The sequence below is a fragment of the Xiphophorus couchianus genome, chromosome 15, assembly GCF_001444195.1.
Source record: "Xiphophorus couchianus chromosome 15, X_couchianus-1.0, whole genome shotgun sequence".
NCBI lineage: Eukaryota > Metazoa > Chordata > Actinopteri > Cyprinodontiformes > Poeciliidae > Xiphophorus > Xiphophorus couchianus.
The window spans coordinates 3,555,978-3,575,605 of record NC_040242.1 but is presented as its reverse complement, the minus strand read 5'-3'; the positions used below and the strand labels follow the sequence as shown (position 1 = coordinate 3,575,605).

Below are 19,628 nucleotides of genomic sequence, written 5' to 3'. Positions count from 1 at the left end.
AACTATTAGAACCGTATTAGAGGATTCTAATAGTTCTTGTGGTCCATCGAAAACATTCTGCAGGAAACTGTGAAGTCAGTCAAGATATTTTGGTTGGATACATGCATAAATAGGAGACCAAGTGCCAAAGTCAACATGATTATTGGGTGAATTTCAGCAGAAAACTCATTAGCATTCTCCATCCGTTTGCTAGACATGTCGGTCTGAATTCTGAATTCGTACTGATAATGCGAATTGAATGCATACCGGATCAGCACCAGCCGCCTTTAGAGGTTTACATTTCTTGGGAATTTGTTGTACAACAGGTGCCAAAGCAGCCATGCTTAATGTACACATCTCCGGCCAAATCAAGCACATTTTGTGTTTGCTGGGCCTCTTCTGTTGCCAGCGTCATGCTGTCATGCAGGCAGTCAGTCATTCAGTCTCCATCTGAATCCTGCTGTGCAGAGAAAGACTTCGTTGGCATCGGAGAAGGAGTTCTGCTGAAAAAAGTCCTCTACATTTACCTCAGAGGTCCGAATGTCACGCCCAGTTCAATTGGGTTATAGGCTTCAATCAGGAAATTTGTAGCAGTTTTTATTTTATTAGATTAGGAAATTGTGACTTGTTAAAAAATTTTCTGATACTGGAAAAATAAAAGCATATTTTCTCAAATTAAGAAGGACTAATGAACACAGTTTATTTGAATTTTTACTGAAAAATGTCCAACTTTCAGGGAAAGAAATAATAAAACACTGTCCTGAGCCGTATGCAACGACATTTCGTTCTGTATACACCCTGTGCATGCAAAATGACAATAAAGTCAGTCTAAGTCTAAGTCTAAAATATGAGGGTCCAAATACAGGTAAACTGACTGAAAGGCCCTTTGAGGCACAAACTGACCCAGATTACAAAAATGTGACCAACAGATTCAGCTTTGGCATCTAAATGGTGGAATCAGAAAATGTGAATCCATCCTGGGACATTTCATCAGAACACTTTGTAAAACCTGAACGTTATTTAACAGCTCCGGCCTATCAGAGTGTTGCTGTTGTAGACGATGTCCACCCGTCTGTTCATCTGTTTCCCCTTTAAAGCACTTTGAAGAACTTTAAACTCAAAGAAACTTCCTGTGACCTGATGACCACAGTGTACCAGGGTTGTCACAACATCAACATTTACTGGACACTGATACCATCTTCAGCTTGTGGTTGAAGCTCCTCAGATATAACAGGAAAAATGAGGCCTACATGTGTGCAGATCTCTGATCATGCAACAGAACGTGTTTTTAATCAGAACCTGTTAGGACATCAGAACAGACTGTCCTTTATGCTTCAAGCGTGACAAACTGCACGGAGAAAGATGACCTGGTTCTGTTTTACTGTCGGACCAGCTGACAGGAGACCACTGGACAGAAAGGCAGCACGCTACAAAGTTTGATTGAAATTATTATTTTTTTAAATTAAAAGAGCAATGTTTCTCAGCCTGTGTCCTCTCACTGTTAATCTTCAAGTTTTCTGGAGACATTTTTTCATTCCCATCGCTGCCAACAAAACAACAGAAGACGGTTGGAAAGTTTTTCTGGTCATGCTTGGAAGTTAATCAGGTGTTGCTTCCAAAATTGTTGAGTGTTATTCCAGTGTGCTCATCTGTGGTTTATGAGGTTTAATATGCGGACCTCTGCGAAGGGGCTGAATATTGACTGGACTCCCATCCATCTGGAAACAGTAACAGGCCTCTCCGAATGTCCGACCGTAGATCAGAAAACAGATCTATATGTTACAACTCTGGTCAAACGTGATGAGTGACTCCGTCATAAATGGGTTTTAATGTGAGCATTTCCTCCCAGTTGACCCAAAATGAGACAAATAGCAGCTAATTTGGCTACAAGAGAAACAAGAGAAACCTCTTCCTCATAATATGAATTGATCCAACCTAAGGATTCCCAACAAACATCCTCAGAGATGCTAAAGATTTCAGACCAGATTTGGTATCTGCTCCATTTGGGAAATAGTTGAAAAATGTCCACAGATTACATACCTGAACTATGGTAATGTTATTTACGTCAAAGTGCATCGAGATTCACAATAATACATGTTTTCTGAATGAGCTGCAGCGTATCGGTGTGGAGAGGAATGCCTGCAGGAACGCAGAGCTGCAATTAAAGAATGAGTGGCAACTAGGGATGGGAATTAAGAATCTTGATCTCACTTATCGATTCTCATTGAGTTAGGAAATAAGCTCTTTAATTTAAAACATGGACAAAATGAAAGCTGGTTTAAAAAATAAGAATAAAATAAGAGTTTATCATAAAAGATTTTTGTGCAGACAGATTTGCATGTTTGCAGGATCTGAAAAGACCCTTTTCAGGGCTGAAGGTGTCTCCAGCTGTGGACAAAGTCCCTCTCTAATTGTATTTATTGTCATTTATTTCACATTTCACTAGTTTTTTGTGGTTCTGGGTCTCAGTATTACACTTTTACCCAAAGTTATATCTAAAATGTAGGGTAGAGGAAACTGACTTCTTGTTATTTACACATTAGAACTCATAGTTAATATTTGTATTATTTTTGGTACTAATTGCTTGCCATAGTTTCTTGCCACCAGCCCTCCTGACACCCTCCAATGATAACAGGATGAATGTGGATTATTTAGTGAGGCAGAAACTTCAAGGTGTGCTGGTTCCTTCCAGGTGAAAGTCATCAGGTCGATGGTTCTCTACCAAACGGAGCAGCAGTTTGAAAAGGAAGATGGAAAAGAAGCTTTCTGAGACACTGACTATGAGAAAACATCATTTAGTAAGGTGCTGACTCGGTCTCCATGTTCTTCTGCTTCAACCCAACTGTGTATTTATGGAATGTGTTGGACAAACAATCCTCTTCCTGCCCACCTGGTGATGAAAATCAGACACTGAGACTTGGGTGTTAATCTGTTATTCCTGACTGTTGTGTGGCGATACAGTGAAAAGGAAGCCCACCGTGTGAGCTGCCAAATCAGCGGCGAGCTGAGCTGGACTCGCTTCCTGTGCTGTAAAAATGCCAAACTAAAGACAAAGTAGGAATTAAATCTTCTGCAGCTGTACAAACCGAAGAATTGTTCAAACTGTCAGAAATTTAATCTTCTTACTTCACTCACGTCCATGATTAGCCAATAAAAGTGTTCTGAAAAGGCACAGGGAGCCAAATAAACTTTAGTGAAATTTGTCACTGATAAATTACACCTATTGTGGGTGAAACAAAAATTATATACTTATTTACACGAGGAAACCATTTAGAGAAAATTAGATAATGACAAAAACTTAATGCAAATAAATACAACCATCTGTGCTCACTTAAAGTCCAACTGAACTCACAATAATACACGCTAATTTCAGCTGTCAGAAAAGAAGTTGGAATGACTTTAGAATAGGTTAGAAAACTCATTCACAGGTTTAATGGTCTGTAAAAACAAATAGACATGTTTTCAAGTCAAAGCACACATTACTTTCTGCCTGAAACACTTTGTTTCATGTCAATAGGGTGAACTTGGTGATTATTCCTTAGGTTGTGCCAATAAAACCCAAAGTACATAGAGGTGGTGCAAAATGTACCAGAAAGGAACTCCAATAGCATCAAAATAACCCCAATTAAATCAGAAAATTAGGAAATTACACAGCTTGGGTTTGGTCCTACTGTGTAGTACCCCACAATATTTATTATAAATTAAATATAATTGATATCTCATAATATCAATATCTAAATTTAAATTGACTGAAAGGTTGTAATAAACTCCCAAATTTCTGTTTCACTCCAGCAAAATCAGGAAAGGCAGATTACATCTGAATATTTGTAGACAAAAGAAGATTTTTGTTTTGTTCTCATTGTCTGCTGTAGGAGAATTAGATTTTATGACTCCTAGAAATCATGTCTACCAGCAAGATGTGCCTGTTTGGTGCCTTCTTTTGCAATATTACATCATGTTTCATAACATAACTGGTCCAAATGCAAAAAAATAAAAGTGAACACAGGTTAATTAAAGTTTTATGATAATAACTTACTGATCATATTCAAGAAATCTGAATCTGTCTTTGTTTTAGGCTCATTTGTCAGATTAACAGCAACTTTAGAAAATTCTCAGTTGAAAGAACTTTTGTGTCACAACAAATTAAAATTAAACATTTTTATTTAAACGATGTCTGATTTTTGTTAAAAGATTTGTTGTGATTCATTTTAGATTCAAAACACAAAATTGGTCCCACATCATGTTTACAGTTTCCTATATTTTCTCATGAGAAATGTTTTCTGTTTAATGAAGTGAAATGTTTTGGTCTGTTCTCATCAATGAAAACAGGATATACCATCTGGATCAGGGCTGGGCAACTCCAGGCCTGGAGGGCCTAAAAGTCTCCTGCAACTTTTAGATGTGTCTCTACTTCAACACACCCGAGTCAAATAATGAGGCCATTAGCAGGACTCTGGAGAACCTGACTGCACTTAGGAGGTGATTCAGCTGTTGGATTAAAGTGTGTTGGACCAGGGAGACGTCTAAGAGTTGCAGGACACCGGCCCTCCAGGACCAGGATCGCCCACCTCTGATCTGGATGTTTGTCTTACTTTCTGTAAAAAAGATGAAAGTATCAAAGACAAAAAATTTTACTTATTATAAAAAGATTATTTTAAAACTTTAAAGTTAGAATGAACTCATCTACAACAACATTTTAGAGCTAAAGTTTAGCTGTTTATCTGCAGATTAAACTCATAAGCGTGCGTTATGGTTTGGCGGCTCATGAAAGGGTTGTAAAAATGATTCAAATACTGCAGCTTTGGTGGAGTTTGGAGAACAGATGTTTCATGTGATTCCACCCAATGAAAGCCAGATTAATTCACTCCCACTGGAGTTTATTTAATCCCAACATATAAACAATGTTTGACGTCTTTCACATTTGGTGTTAATTCTAAAAAGCAAACCCAAATGATCAGTGACTGACTGATCTGAAGCACACCATTAGGCTGTTATTAAGAATCCATAACAGCAAATTATTGAGAAAAAAACAAAAGCACACCACACATGTTAGCAGAGACGCAGACTGGCAGTGGGCGTTTGTTTCTGCATCCCGGGACGCTCTGAGCGGGTGGAGTTTGGGTTTTCAAACCCTTCAAAGCGTCTCGGGTTGGAAACAGTGTGACATCACAGCGAGCAGCCAATCACAACACACTCAGCGGGAGGCATTTTCCCAAAACGTCTGATTCAGGACTTTTCATCCTATGAAAACGTGAATCTGAGGATTTGGATGATTCAGATTCACTCAGAGGCGTTTTGGGAAACCTGAAGCGGATCACATGACATCATCTTTACCTCTGCAGGTGGTTTCCTCCTGTTAATGCTTTGATGACCTTTCTACACACCAGACACAGAGGCAGACACACACACACATGAGAACTTGTAACAAAATGAACAGAACAACGACTGTTTTCACACAAAATCTGGAAACAGGGAGTCAGGCAGCCTGGAGCCTGGTTCCGATTTGATTGTTTTTAACAATCATCTACTTACAAAAGAACAACTGCTGTGTTTTCCACTAACTCTAATGTGGTACAACAAACATATTAGAGGAAATAAAAGGCTTAATTTATCATTAACAAAGTTTACTAGTTAATCAGCGTTAATTGATGTCCAAAGAGGCTGTTTGTCTCATAATTGATGGCTTAGAACAATAAGATGTGGTGTTTTTATTCTGCCTCAGCAGACAAAAGACCTCTTATAGTTAGGACTTTCCAGATGGCACCAAAACAACGAGGATGGATATTTAAAGTGGAGACACGCATGGATGATGTACTGGATCAGACTAAACTGGACTGAGAACAAGACTGTGTGAAAATGGCTTTAATTGGATTAATAATTCAGTGTTAGTATGGTGGGGAGAATAAATGGGTCTAATGTGGGAAAGCAGTTGTGAAGACTGCTGAGGAAGATGAGTGGGATGAAAGGAGTGCAAAGAATAATGAAGAGGATGAGTGGGATGAAACAGATAAAGAATAGAAACCAGAAAATATTGGATGAAAGAGAGATTATACAAAAAATGATGGGAGGGATGATTGGGATGAAACAGGTTGAAAAAACTATAAGGAATCAAGTTGGGTCGTAGAGAATAAGAAGATGAGTGGGATGGAATGTGTGAAGCCAAAACTGTTGTAAAGAAAGATGGGGAGAACTGCTGTGATAATAAAGGTGTAGAAAATGACAAGGAGGATAAATGGAAAAAATGGTAAGAAGGATGATTGGGATGAAAAGCGATTTCACAGAACAATGAGGAGGATGAGTGGGATCTTATTCTCCTTCTGATACAGTCTCTGACTGAACCGCCCATGCGTCATGTGTAATAAATTATTTTTCTTACAAGGTTTATTTTTCTGTTTCTGACATTTTATTTTTTGTAAAACCTGATTGGTTATAAAGACTAGACAGAAACAGAAACGTCCCCCCAAAAGTAGAAAGATTGGTAAACTATTGTTCATTGTAGATTTAAACACCAAAGTCCGACTGTGTGAACTTTGATTCCTTTCCTTGTTTCCAGACCTAAAGGTTGAAGGAAAAACTCTTTTATATCTGAGCTCATTTTCTCACAGCAAGACGTTCATGTAGTAAACTACTGTGTTCAGCGTTGTTCCAGGTTCTTGTTTGATCTGTCAAGCATGAAAACACTTTCATGTGGGGTTCTCATTAGCGAGGCGTCTCACCTGTGTTCCTGTTTCGCTTGGAGAACGGTGTCAGCGTGGCTTTAGCCTTGGAGGTCCAGTTGATGGTGCTGGAGCCGAAGGAGCTGGAGGACACCGACTTGGCCAGGTTGTCTGAGCTCACCTTCTTCGTGTTGTTGGTGGCCGTCTTACTCCAGTCTGCAGGAGGGAAACAACACCAGTACCACACCATCACTTCCAGATTAGTTCTCATCAGATGATTACCTGGAGTAGAAATTGTAGGTCATCAGATAAAAAACAAAAACACTACATTACATCTTCCATATTTACCAAAATGTTGTATTAGTTTAGGCTTTCAGCTTCCTCGTCTTAAAGAGAAGCTAAACGCTAAATCAATATTTTACCTTAGCGCCAATAGTAGATTTTATTGGTCCTTAAAGGTGCAGTGTTGTGTGTTTTCCAGGCACATGGAGCCATTTCATAGCATGATTAACTGTGTTACCTTCAATTGTTATAAATATGATATGTATATCAAATATGACTTCCTGATTTCACAAATTGAAATTGGGGCCCTGTCTCTTTAAAAACTCCTGCTCTTCAGGAAGTCATCACAACATGGCTCCTCTGTTTACCCTAACAAAGTTTTTACCAGTGTTTCACTGAGAAGCAGCTCCTATAATGAGCTACAGTTCCACCAGGTGTTTGCTAATTGCTGCTGGCTAGTCTGAAGGAGCTGAGTGGGGAGGGCAGCTTGGACGCTGCAGCTCTGAGGAGGAGCTACGTCTCAAAGGCGGGGCTAGGTCCACCCAGGCATTTTGGACAGCTGACTGGTTGCCATGGAGATTAAAGGATTTCTCAAACATGCATGTACGAATCAAGGTAAAACTTCAGGTATGTTGGTGATGAGGGAAAGAATTTATAACATGATGTAAAGCTCAAAAAAGTTGATTTTACATGATACTGCCCCTTTAAGGTTGCTGTCTTTGGGGTTATGGGGCAAAATGAAATATTTTTGTGTAAATGTGTCTGATTCTTAGAGTGGTCCTCTTTGGGTTGAAGGGCGGGAAATGCAACCAAATTTTCCTATTGGTTACAGTAGTACAGGTTGGTTGGTGTCTACATCGCTCAGCTCCCCGATCGGGAACAAACACAACAAATATTGAGGCTCCGCCCACTTTAGTGGAAGCTTCAGTTTGTTTTGGCTTTTGTTTATAGGTTTTTGTCAACCATCTAATAGTCTGCAGTCCAAATGCTCATTATATTGAAACTTTTATTTGCTACTTTATCCCTGGTAGATTTTATTCTTCTTCCTGACCACATTAATCATCAATGACCCATATCTCTATTTAAATGAGATCAAGATCCAGGTATGGTGGGAGATCTGTGACGCTTCGGGTCTGTTTCTCCTCCAAAAGAGAGAACATTGTTAGAGTCCATGAAATCTATAAACGCTACCATATATTCAATAAAAACCAGATGGAATCTGACAGAAATATGAAATTTGAAGATGAAGATAGAAAACATAAGTTTCCAGACCCAAATCCTCAAAGAAAAGAGTGGAGAGAGGAGAAAATCTGAGAGAGCAGGACTCTGCAGAGAAGTTCTGAAAGAGTTCGTCCTGAAGTTGCTGGTTTGACCCCGGCTCCTTGGGCAAGGCGCTTCATCTTCACCGGCGGTGTGTGGCAGCCAGGCTTCTGTCAGGCAGCTGTAGCTACTATCCAGTAGCCCACCCCCATCAGCGTGTGAATGAGACTGAACGTAGTGTGAAGTGATTTGGGGTCATGTTCAAGTACAGGCCATTTACCGGTTACCAGATCAAAGATCCTTCGCTCTGTGTGCTCCAATTTTGGGCAAATTGAGTCAATGAGTGGAAAGTTTAGGTAATGTGGAAAGCAGCTTTTGTTTTACGTCCAGCTGAGACGCCCAACAGGTCGTTGTTTAATTCGCTGTGTTCATCCCACACACAGGCAGGACAGGAACACGACTGTGATCCTGGCTTAAGGAGGAATTCCTCATTTCTAAGGCGATGACACACAAACTTAATGAGGAATTTTTTGAGTATGAAGTCAAACTTTATATTGGATGTTCACAGAGTGTTGTTGAGTACAGCGTCCTCAGACTGACTGCACCTGGAGGACATTCCTCTCCCTGAGAGACGGCTGCGTTTTATCTGCTTTTATTAGCTGCAGAGCCGAGGTGACTTAGGTTTTATTAAACTGTCCTTCCCTTTTTTTTCCTCACAGCTCTGTGAACCTGGCAGCAGCCAGGCAGACAAATCCGAAGGGCTTCCTGTGGGGAAACGAGGCAGGTAGACGGACTGACGGATACCTGAGTTTTCTGAGAGCCTGTAGGGGCCACAGCAGAGGTATCTCCTCCACTGCTTCTGCACGTTTTCCTTCAGAGCGCAGTGGAAGATAAATATGAAGAGACCTGAGAGGAGAGGAGATCAGACAAGAACATTTTCAGGTTGAAACTTTTACTGAAGCAGCTACAGTTTTTATCATGTCTACTAAACAATAAGCAATTTTTAACCTGAATAAATGGAGACAGAAAAATCTGAACATCCAGATTACAAAAATAAAAAAAGAAATTTTTTCACATGAAACCAAAGAGCCAAAAGATCTCACTAGATGGATGGATGGATGGATGGATGGACGGACGGACGGACGGATGGACGGATTGATTGATTGATGGATGGATGGATGGATGGATGGATGGACGGACGGATGGATGGATGAATGGACGGACAAACGGATTGACGGATGGATGGATGGACGGATGAATGGATGGATGGACAGATGGATTGACGGATGGACGGATGAATGGATGGATGGACAGATGGATTGACGGATGGACGGACGGATGGACGGATGAACGGATGGATGGATGGATGGATGGATTGATTGATGGACGGATTGATGGATGAATGGACGGACGAACAGATTGACGGATGGATGGATGGACGGATGAATGGATGGATGGACGGATGGATGGATGAATGGATGGATGGATGGACGAATGGATGGATGGACGAACGGATGGATGGATGAACGGATGGATGGATGGATGAATGGATGGACGGATGGACGAACTGATGGATGGATGGACGAACGGATTGACGGATGAATGGATGGATGGATGGACGGATGGACGAACGGATGGATGGATGGATGGACGGATGAACAGATGGATGGATGGACGGATGGATTGACGGATGGACGAACGGATGGATGGACGGATGGATGGATGAATGGATTGATGGATGAACAGAACAGATGGACGGATGGATGGACTGACAGATGGACGAACGGATGGATGAATGGATGGATGGATGGATGGATGATCAAACTTGAGCCACTACCACTGAAATCTCCTCAGATTAAAATAATTTCTTCCTCCCTCATTTGAACCCTGAATGTTTAGATGACATCTAAAGTCATGAGCCGTCGGTTCTGTTCTGTTCGGTTCTGTTCTGTTCGGTTCTGTTCTGTTCGGTTCTGTTCTGTTCGGTTTAGCGGTAATGGACGCTGCACCTTGCAGGGAGTTGAAGATGGTGAACAGGTAGGTGAAGGTCAGGTAGACGGGTCCCCAGGCGAACAGAGCGAAGCCCCACGTCATCCCGAGCAGGAAGGTGAGGCTCACAACGCTCCGGAGGTTCCGAAGAATCTGGATCGCAGTGAAGGATTTAATTATTTAAACATTTCAAATAAAACGTTCAAAGATATCCTGGACACATTTGGGCTTCATCTCATCACCAAAAGCTGATTTCACTGAGAAATGTTCAGCTGTAAGTTAAAAACAGTGAGCACGGACCTCTTCTCGCAGGGTGCGGTTGCTGCGTTTGCCGTTGCGGCCGCAGATCTGCATCATCACCACAATGAACATGGCCACGTTGAGCAGGAACATCAGGCAGAAATAACCAACGCAGGTTGTGTAGAAAACACTCTTCTCCTTGATCCAACACCTGAGAGGAAACATGCAACACAAGAAGCATTTGCTGTTTACTTTCAGTAAAATTCAAGTTTAGAGTAAACAACAATTTCTACAGCAATAAAAACTTCATTTACAACACATTCTGGTTTCTACCAGACCGGTTACAATATGGTCGTCTTACATCATTGCTGATTCATCGGTGTGGTCCTTCAAGACGCCGTAATAGTTTTTATTCACCGTGACAACGATTCCCACCAGCACTGCAGGTAAACCTGGAAGAAAGCATAGAGGAAAACTTTTACTGTGTAGGATCTCTGGATGAGTTTCTGACGCCGGCCTATTTGATGCATCGCCTCCACGCTAAAGTCTGTTCTTCTTCCATCTTCTGGATGTTTTCGGAGTTGCTCAGAGTTAAATGGGAATTATTGCTCACAAAGTGAACAAATCCTTCCTTCCCTGATGTTTTGGTGAATGCAAATAACTCAGAGCCTTAAAGCTTTCAGTTGACAGTTTGGGCTCCCCCATCCATCTATCCCTGCTTTTCAGCTTGCAGTGCATCCCATAAAAGGCTTTTCCCAGGTTCTATTGTTTCCAGTTGTTCTTCCAACGTTTTAGACATTCCTGCATTGATGAGATCGAGTCATGAAAGGTTCCAGGTGTGATTAGTCCCAATGTTTCTGTAATAAGTCTCAGCTGTCCAGCAGAACGGGGGTTCCTGTTGCAGTTCAGGTTTCTAAACTCCGCAGTCCAGAGACATTCCCTCTTTTTTGTCGTTGGAATTTAACTCATATTTTTAGATTTATCAATTAATTTTTAAAAATGCAAAACAAAAGTTTTTCTATTTATGAATTTATAGGAGAATGTGGGAAATGAAAAACGCAGATGGATATTTATCAGTGATGTCCAAAGTTGACCCTCAAAGGCCGGTATCCTGCATGTTTCGGGTCTTTTCCTGGTTCAACACACGTGAAACAGGTGATGGTTCAGAAACAGGGCTGGATAAACCTTCAACAGGCCGGGGAGGAACCGGGACTGGAGCTGGGCACTCATGGTCCAGATGAATGGATCAGTCTAAAGCTGAACTGGCCTCTTCATCCAAGATTTTTGAATCGTGTTGCAGCCTGAAATGAAGGAATGTGTGCTGGCCCAAAGTGTGGCCCTTGGATTAGTTTTTTGTGGTCCTGGATGCGGTTCAGGAATGGTTTAGATGGGACGACAGCAAATAGAGTTTTATGTTTTTCTTTGTATGAGACTTTCAGTGACAAATTTATACCTTTGACAGAAAATCTCAGGTAAGAAATAAATGTTTTTCTATTATTAGCCTGTGTTTTTATTGCTGTAACTTTAATGTCAGTAGGACAAAATATCTTTACCAACTACGGAAAAACAGACTTAGTCACACTCAATAATTAAAATGGAATAAATATAGTTCACAGTTTTTGAGGCAGTTTTGGAAAGAAACTAATAATAATTAACGAAATAAAACTAATAATAGCGCCATTAACCATATAGTTGTACTAATAGGAATTATTAAAATACATTCAGTTGACAAAAATACATCAATTTAGAAAACAAAGCACGTTTTTTTGCATTTTTTACTTGCACGCTTTTGGACATCAACTAGCCTATGAAGTAAAATATAACTCCAAGAATCAGCAACAATTGGCCAAATCTCAACTTTCAATGAGTTGCAAATTAATCATAATCCTATAAAAAAATAAAGAGCTCACCCCATCCCACGATGCAGAACTTGAGGATGTATCTGCGTATGTAGGTGTTGAAGACTTTGACCAGAGCGATGTACATGTGCACCGACTCCAGGCCCATCCAGGTGAAGGACGTCAGCAGGAAGTAGTGCAACAGGACGGCTGCGGATATGCACAGCCCCTCGCTGTCGACCATGCTGGCGAGCCAGCCGTCCAACAGGAACACGATGTTGAGGAACAACAGCGACGTGCTCAGGTTCATCAGGATCTTAGACGGATAATCCCGTCGCAGTTTCCTGGGAGAATGGAAAAAAGAACGTTTAGTTGATTCTCTGAATGGTGGTTTTAACTCCAACCAGCGAATCGACCAGCGACTGGACTCACTCGAAGGCGATGTAGGTGAGCAACGTGGCAGCCGAGCAGATGGCCGAGATGCCGCAGCTGATGTAGGAAAGGAACGTCAGGACCTTCTTGTTCTCTGGATCTATTATAAAGGAAGTCTGGGAAATGTCCTGCAGGGAATCAGAAACACAGAAAATTCTTCAGGATTTCTTTTCACTGATGGTTTATTTTCCAGGCTCGCCTGCTTTTGCCTTTCTTTTCTGAGAAGTTGAATTTAGTTGTTTTGCTCATTATTTTTAGAAACATTTATTAACAAAACCACTTTCATGGTAGGTTTGGACACTGAGATGTTTTTCCACCTTAGCTTGAACCAAAACACTGAGTTCGAGAGTTTAAATGACCTCAAGAATCCACTTGAATGTTCTCAAACATCATCGCAAGCCAGAAAAATGAAAGATGTGATTTTGTTTTCAGAATGAAGTCTGAGGTTAGCCGGAGATAAGATTTATATGCTCACAACGTTAACTAACTTCTGGCTGCATACCAGCAGGACTGTCCAAAGTTTATAACAATTTTCTTTTTGCTATAAAAGATGTTTGTTATGTTTATGTTTGTTTCAGGAAAGCAGCTGTGAATGTGAACGGTGACGTCTGATGGATGCGTCCTGATCCCGGTCTGCGATGCGTCTCACCATCAGGATGCCGAAGTGGGTCAGGTGGTTGCAGAGGCAGACGGTTCTGCTGGAGGTCGACTCTTTAGAAAAGCTGCAGCCGTGGTTATTCCAGCCTCCGTTGCCCCCTGGTGGCGGTCAAATAGATTACAACTCTTGATTAATTTATCATTATTAAATAAAATTATGTACATTTGGGTTTACAGTTTTCTTAGTATGATTTGTTCTGGAACTTTACAGCAAAAATTGACAAGTAGAAATATTTGAATATATCAGAACAACCTTGTGACCTGAAGCAGAAAAGAAACTCCAGGATAAAACTGAGACAGACTCACTGTTCATGCTGAAGTCCCAGAAAACACACTCTCTACGCGACGACGCCTGCCAGGAAACAAGGACAGAAGCAGCTCAACAAAAAATAATAAAAAGAAAATAGAATAACATTTTCATCTATACTCCAAGACGGGAAAATATCTGAAAAACACACTGACAAAAATATTAATACATAAAAACTACAAAAAGGAGCTGAATTTACATTAAAAAAGAGAAAAAATAATCATTTTAAAAATTAGATGAGAGATTAAAAGCAAACCAAATAAATTACTGAAGAAACAAAAAAATATCTCTTAGGAATTCAACTGGAAAATATTCACAATGTTTAAATCAATCACCTGTACCCAGTCTTGTTTTGAAATATAACCTTAAATATGAACAAACAAAATCACACCAAAATTATACATTCTGAGTGAATGAAATAAAAACAAAAACTGATCCATTTGTAATTAAAATAAACAATAAAAACAGAAAATTTAAATTAAAGACAAAAGGAATACACATTCACCTCTAATAAAATAAACAAAGCATAGAAAAAAAAACAATATTTGAGAATAAAATAAAGACAACTAGCATGAACATAATCAAAACATTGACAATGGAATAAAATCCAAATTAAAATTAATTTTAATAACTCAAACCGTAGCCAACTGGTTCAGATTAAAATATTAAAAAAGAAATCTGAAGGAATATTTAAAATTAAAAAAGTATAAATAGGGTAAAAAATAAAGAAGCATAAAGTAAAAATAAATGACAGGAAGCATCAGAATTGCACCTGATCAGACAGATGGGCGATCTCGATCTTCACCGGATCCTGCAGGTCCGTGATGGAAAGGTTCCCGACGCTGCTGGCCACCACATAGCTGTTCAGAGACAAACCTTTCTGCTCTTTCTGGGGACAAAACACAGAAACACATTACCTGCGGTTCCCCTCATCCTCACTGATGAAGCTCAGCCCTGCCAGCCTACCATGAAGAGGCTGGGGCTGCTGAAGAACATGAAGTTGATCCTGGACAGAGACGACCGGCTGAAAACGCCCTCAGAGATTCCGGACAGCAGGGAGGCGGGAAGCGTGACCTGAGCCAACGGGTTGGCCGTCCGGTTGAACTCGATCTGACACAGGAATGACTCAATTCAGCTGATTGGTTTCATTTAAAAGAGACAGAGCATAATATAACAACACAAGATACAAAGAGTTATATAATTTCATTCATAAAAGTAAGAAATACAATAAAAACAACATATAAAGCCAGAAAAACCTATTTGAAGAGGCTTATCTTAATATGCTGATTTATAAGAAAGAAAACAAAATAGCATTTTGCTAATTAAAAAAAATAAATCAGCACTTTGGAAGAGGATTCATGAGAACATGCTCATCCTGCGGGGATTGACCCTCCATGACGGTTACCATGGGGTCGATGGAGTTTGGAGGGAAGAAGGCGCTGAATGACGTCTCGTTGAAGGATTTGGAGTTGAGCACCAGGACACCCAGAGCCAGGTTTTTAGAGTTGATGTTAACCGATGGTCCATCAAACTCCACCTTGTTAGCCAGTTCATCCACAGCTTTCAGAGCTCTGGAGGACAAAAACGTAAAAGACTCTCCTAAAATCTGAGTGTCCTCAGCAGTAGGCGTGTGGATCTGGTCCAGCAGGGCCGGATGACGCGATCAGAGTGCGACTGTAGGAAGACGTACATGTTGGACGCTTTCTCTGAGCTGACCATGACGTTAGAGATGATATTCACGACCGATTCGGCCACCGCCGTGTCAATCTTGGCAACACTGACCAGTTCCTGGACCTTCGTCACAACCTGAGAGACCTGCAGACCAAAAAGACAGAAAAACAAACAGTTGGTTCAGTTCATTCTAATTCTTATTCTGATGAGTTTCCATTGTGAAGTCCAACCTCCTCATTGGACAGAGCGTTCTTGGTGAAGTTCGCCAGCTGCTCCGCTACGCCAGCCGCATTTTCTACAAAAACACAATAAATTCAATTCAAGGCCTTTAAGGGTTAATATGGAAACTTATAGAAATTTAGGCAAACATGATTAAATCTAATGTTGTCTATCAATCTGCACTTAAGTTTAATTAATGATCAGATTCATGTTAAATTATGACTGCCAGATGAGACTTTTTTTATTCATGACTTTTAATATAAATTACATTAATGCATACATTAAGACTTAATACAATTTTGTATCAAAATTTATTTAAACTCCTAAACTCTTCAGAAAATGTAGTAGGCCCAAATTAAGACATACTTAAATTTGAATTAATATATAAACTTTTATATCACTTAAGATAAACAGAGGTAAATTTACATCAATGATGGGAATTTAAGATGAAATAGAGTAGAAATAAGGTTTTTGCATTTTCATAAGTGTATTTTAATCTCACATAGAAATTGTTTTAAAGTTAAGATTCAGTTTTAAAATAAATATTACTCTATTCTACAGCTACAGTATATAATTTATAATTTAGTCCTAAGCAAATTTTTAGATTAAGAATTATTAATTCTCACTTTTTAACATAATCTTACATTATTGTTACATTATCAATCCTTCTGTAAAAACTAAATAAAATTTAAGTAAAAATAAATCAAGATTCAGCTAAGAGGCCGACGTCATGCGGTCAATTTTAACCAACCAGGTTAAATAAACTCAGCTAATGAAAGCTTATGTTCATTTTTTACAGCTACATTTTCATTTTTAAATGTGCTTTAAGTTGGCGAGTACCTGCAGTAACTGAACAGTTGGTGAGGTTTGCAGTCGACCAGTGAGACTGGAAGGTTTCTGGGTGAATCAAACTGGGAAAAGAGACAAAAACAGGTTAAATGTGACGGTTTATGTTCAAACATAAGAAGAAAATTTGACCTGAATTTGACATCAAAACATGTCCAACTCCATCATAATCATTCAGCAAATGAACAAAACAGACATCTAATAATTACAATATATAATTATTATAGAATCTGCTATAACTCATGTTCTTTTAAAGTGAACCTATAACATAAACAACTATAAGTAGGATCAGAAATTAAATCAAGTGGTTATGTTTGTTTGATGCATTAATGACATATTAGCTCTATATTATCACTATATTAGAAACAATAATGAATAGAGTTTGTTATCAGTAGGAGTTTAATCACTAAGACTTTATCTATAAAGGCCTCATGGCTTTTAAAGTGAAACTATTAATAATCAGAGCTGGGCGTCTTTGTTCAGCCAGCAGTGATTAATGAAACGTCTCAAAGCGAAGCTAATCAGATTTAAAATGTTCTCCAGCGACCTGGATCCGGACGGCCCTGCTTAAACACTATTTAAAATTCAATTTACACTTCAGAGAAGATAAAATGATTTCCAATTAATGAGATTAGGGTTCTTTAAGATTTACGAGGATTCAAGCTTTCTTGTAAAGTTTCAGAACGATTAGATAAACCGTGACCAACAGAAGCTAATCGGGAACAAGTGCAGAAAACATGAAACGATACCAAGAGCTGGACATCGCTCCAAAAGTGATTAAAAACTTTCAAAAGGAAAACCACAACACTAATAAAACTGTTTGTATGGAACATCTGACATCAGTTTATTTTATTCTTTATGGCTTTTGTGTCAAGTGGCAAGACAAAAGTTTTTATTCTTTACATTCCCCAAATTCGGCAAAATTAGGGGAAAAAAACCCCACACTGATGAAGCTTCCTAAAAGAATGTGAAACATGGGGGTGGTGGTATTATGCTGTGGGACTGTTCACCTTCACCTGGAGGAAACATTTCCAAATATCGGCTAGTTTTAGATTAAAACAAGCAGAAGAAGGTGAAATTTTTAAGAATATGATCAGAAGAAGGTTGAGCAAAGGAAATGTTCTCACAGTCTGAGATCCTGAGCTGTTTTGGAAAATACTCCCAAAACACCACATGAACTCACTGCCTCTACAAAGTTTTACTTCAGCCTAACGGCAGTATTTTTTCACCAGGTTCTGGAGGCGCTCTGGTCCTTGTTGGGGAAGCAAGGCAGGAAGTGAGAGACTCTGGGTTTGGTCTCAGACCACAGGTACTGAAGGTGGTTTTCCTCTGGGCAGTTCTCTGTGAGGAAGCAGATGATTCACCAGCAACATGTTACAGATACAGAAGAAAAGGAGGAGGAACAAGTTCATAACAAAGAGAAGCCAAATTATGAACTAATGTAATAAAATACGGCTTTAAAATGTAACAAAACATCAAAATCACTATTATATAATAATCTGTGCAGAATGTAAGAAAATCCCCGACTGTATTTTGAATTGTTTTGCCTTATTAAACAACAAATGAGTTTTAAAGCTCATATAAATTACCAAAATTCTGCATTTATTAACCAAACTTTCAATTTAAATGATCTACAACATGATAGAAGTATTATAATTAGGATGAACAGTTTATTTCATAATGTGCCACATTAGTACATTAAAATTTCTAAAAAAAAGAGCAAAATATGTCCAAGGATGTCAAATTATTATATAATGTGGTTTTAATGATGTTTTATTACATTTTTAAGTCCAATTTTATTACATTATTACATATTGTGGCGTTACAAGGAGTTCCATGAAGAAAACTAAAGTGATAAGTCAGAGAAGGAGAGAAGAAAGGTTTTTATTCTTAGCAAAATTCAGTTTACTTCTGTTCTTTTTCTACAAATATCTAAAACCAAAGTTTCCAGTTTGACAGCTGAACTCGTCTCTGACCGATCTGGCGAACGTTGATGTCGGCAGCCCGGCCCAGCAGGCTGGTACCGGCCGGGTTGTTGATCAGCTGGTCCAACACGTCGGCTTCACCCAAACTCTCATTGGTGATCATCAGCAGCACCTGGCAGGTGTAACTGAGACAAAATGTTTTCAGCTCAGATTTAAACTGATCATCACCTGAAGATGAGGCCTGAAGCTTAAAAAAAACACTCACCTGTTCAAGGCTGCGTCCTGCTGAACTCTGGAAAAACAGATCAAAATAAAGAAACAACAGAAACAAATTGGAACATGAGTCATGATAAGATGTAATAAAGTACAGATAAAAACATTTAGTCGTTTAGCGGAAATAGCCAGTGTTTGTATCTAAATTGTTTTACAATGTTTCTCTTTCCAACATTTTTTGATTTGTTTTTAGATATTTTTAGAGATCATTTTATTCATTTTTCTTTTGACGTTTAACTGTAGTTTTAGTGAACGTCCACTAGATGGCAGTAGTAGTAACAGACAGTCCTGGCTCAATTAGAAACAGAAAAATAAACATTTTCCTTTTTATTATCCCTTTATTTGGGATAATAAACACTTTTAGGGAAGCGTTCCCTGTTAGTGAAGCCTCTTCATTTTGGACCAATTGTGAATTTAATTTCTTGGCTCTTTGTTTTAGCCTGTCACACACATATTTTAATAGATAATAGCTAATAGATGAAAACTTGGATTTTAGTTCCAGAAAACTGCAAACGTAAGGAGACTAACATTATTCAGACAAACACGAACAAAAGCAATATTGTCAGTTGTGTTGATATAAAAGAATCAAAAAGTGTTTCTTCTTAAAGAAGCAGACAAAGAACAAAATATTGAAACATATTTTAAATAAGTTCTAAGTTTGTCAGCTAATTTGACTATGCCTGCTTTTTTCCCCCCTTATTCTTTTTTAATATTATCTTAAAGAAAAACAACAACTAATTGACTGAGGTCACATTAAAAATATTAAGTTATCCAGTTTGTCTAATGTGACTTCAAGCTAATGAAGTAAACAGTTTTATTTTAGGACACTGGATGTTACCATGGAGACGACAGTAAACCTGTGAATAAAATGTTTTAAAACATCCTGAAGGTAACAGCAGGAACTACTTACATATGATCTTTTTAATAGAATAAAATGCAAAACTGCACCAATAAAATCAGCTTGTGTTGGATTGTAAGACAAAAGAAAGTTTGCAGAATTACCTGATATGATCCAAAGAATGTGTCCAGTTCTGAAAAGTTTGATTCATCTGCA

At 39.0% G+C, this 19,628-nt stretch overlaps 1 protein-coding gene across 11 annotated transcripts in view; it reads right to left on the bottom strand.

The window, feature by feature from the left end:
• Positions 1 to 19,628, bottom strand: part of adgrg6 (adhesion G protein-coupled receptor G6) — a 70,810-nt gene that overhangs the window by 5,552 nt on the left and 45,630 nt on the right. For 9 of the 11 annotated variants that reach the window (XM_028040265.1, XM_028040267.1, XM_028040266.1 and 6 more), the window contains 19 exons: positions 19,577 to 19,623; positions 18,567 to 18,593; positions 18,353 to 18,486; positions 17,606 to 17,717; positions 16,371 to 16,441; positions 15,542 to 15,606; positions 15,331 to 15,455; positions 15,046 to 15,211; positions 14,607 to 14,750; positions 14,413 to 14,529; positions 13,640 to 13,685; positions 13,326 to 13,432; positions 12,677 to 12,804; positions 12,317 to 12,588; positions 10,768 to 10,858; positions 10,467 to 10,617; positions 10,187 to 10,319; positions 8,982 to 9,083; positions 6,696 to 6,851 (listed from right to left, as the gene is read on the bottom strand). In XM_028040265.1, the coding sequence (XP_027896066.1) occupies positions 6,696 to 6,851; positions 8,982 to 9,083; positions 10,187 to 10,319; positions 10,467 to 10,617; positions 10,768 to 10,858; positions 12,317 to 12,588; positions 12,677 to 12,804; positions 13,326 to 13,432; positions 13,640 to 13,685; positions 14,413 to 14,529; positions 14,607 to 14,750; positions 15,046 to 15,211; positions 15,331 to 15,455; positions 15,542 to 15,606; positions 16,371 to 16,441; positions 17,606 to 17,717; positions 18,353 to 18,486; positions 18,567 to 18,593; positions 19,577 to 19,623 (2,194 nt within the window). Of the gene's footprint in view, positions 1 to 3,105; positions 3,141 to 5,313; positions 5,356 to 6,695; positions 6,852 to 8,981; positions 9,084 to 10,186; positions 10,320 to 10,466; positions 10,618 to 10,767; positions 10,859 to 12,316; positions 12,589 to 12,676; positions 12,805 to 13,325; positions 13,433 to 13,639; positions 13,686 to 14,412; positions 14,530 to 14,606; positions 14,751 to 15,045; positions 15,212 to 15,330; positions 15,456 to 15,541; positions 15,607 to 16,370; positions 16,442 to 17,605; positions 17,718 to 18,352; positions 18,487 to 18,566; positions 18,594 to 19,576; positions 19,624 to 19,628 lie in introns of those variants that run through there. The other 2 variants (XM_028040270.1, XM_028040269.1) reach the window with 2 other exon arrangements.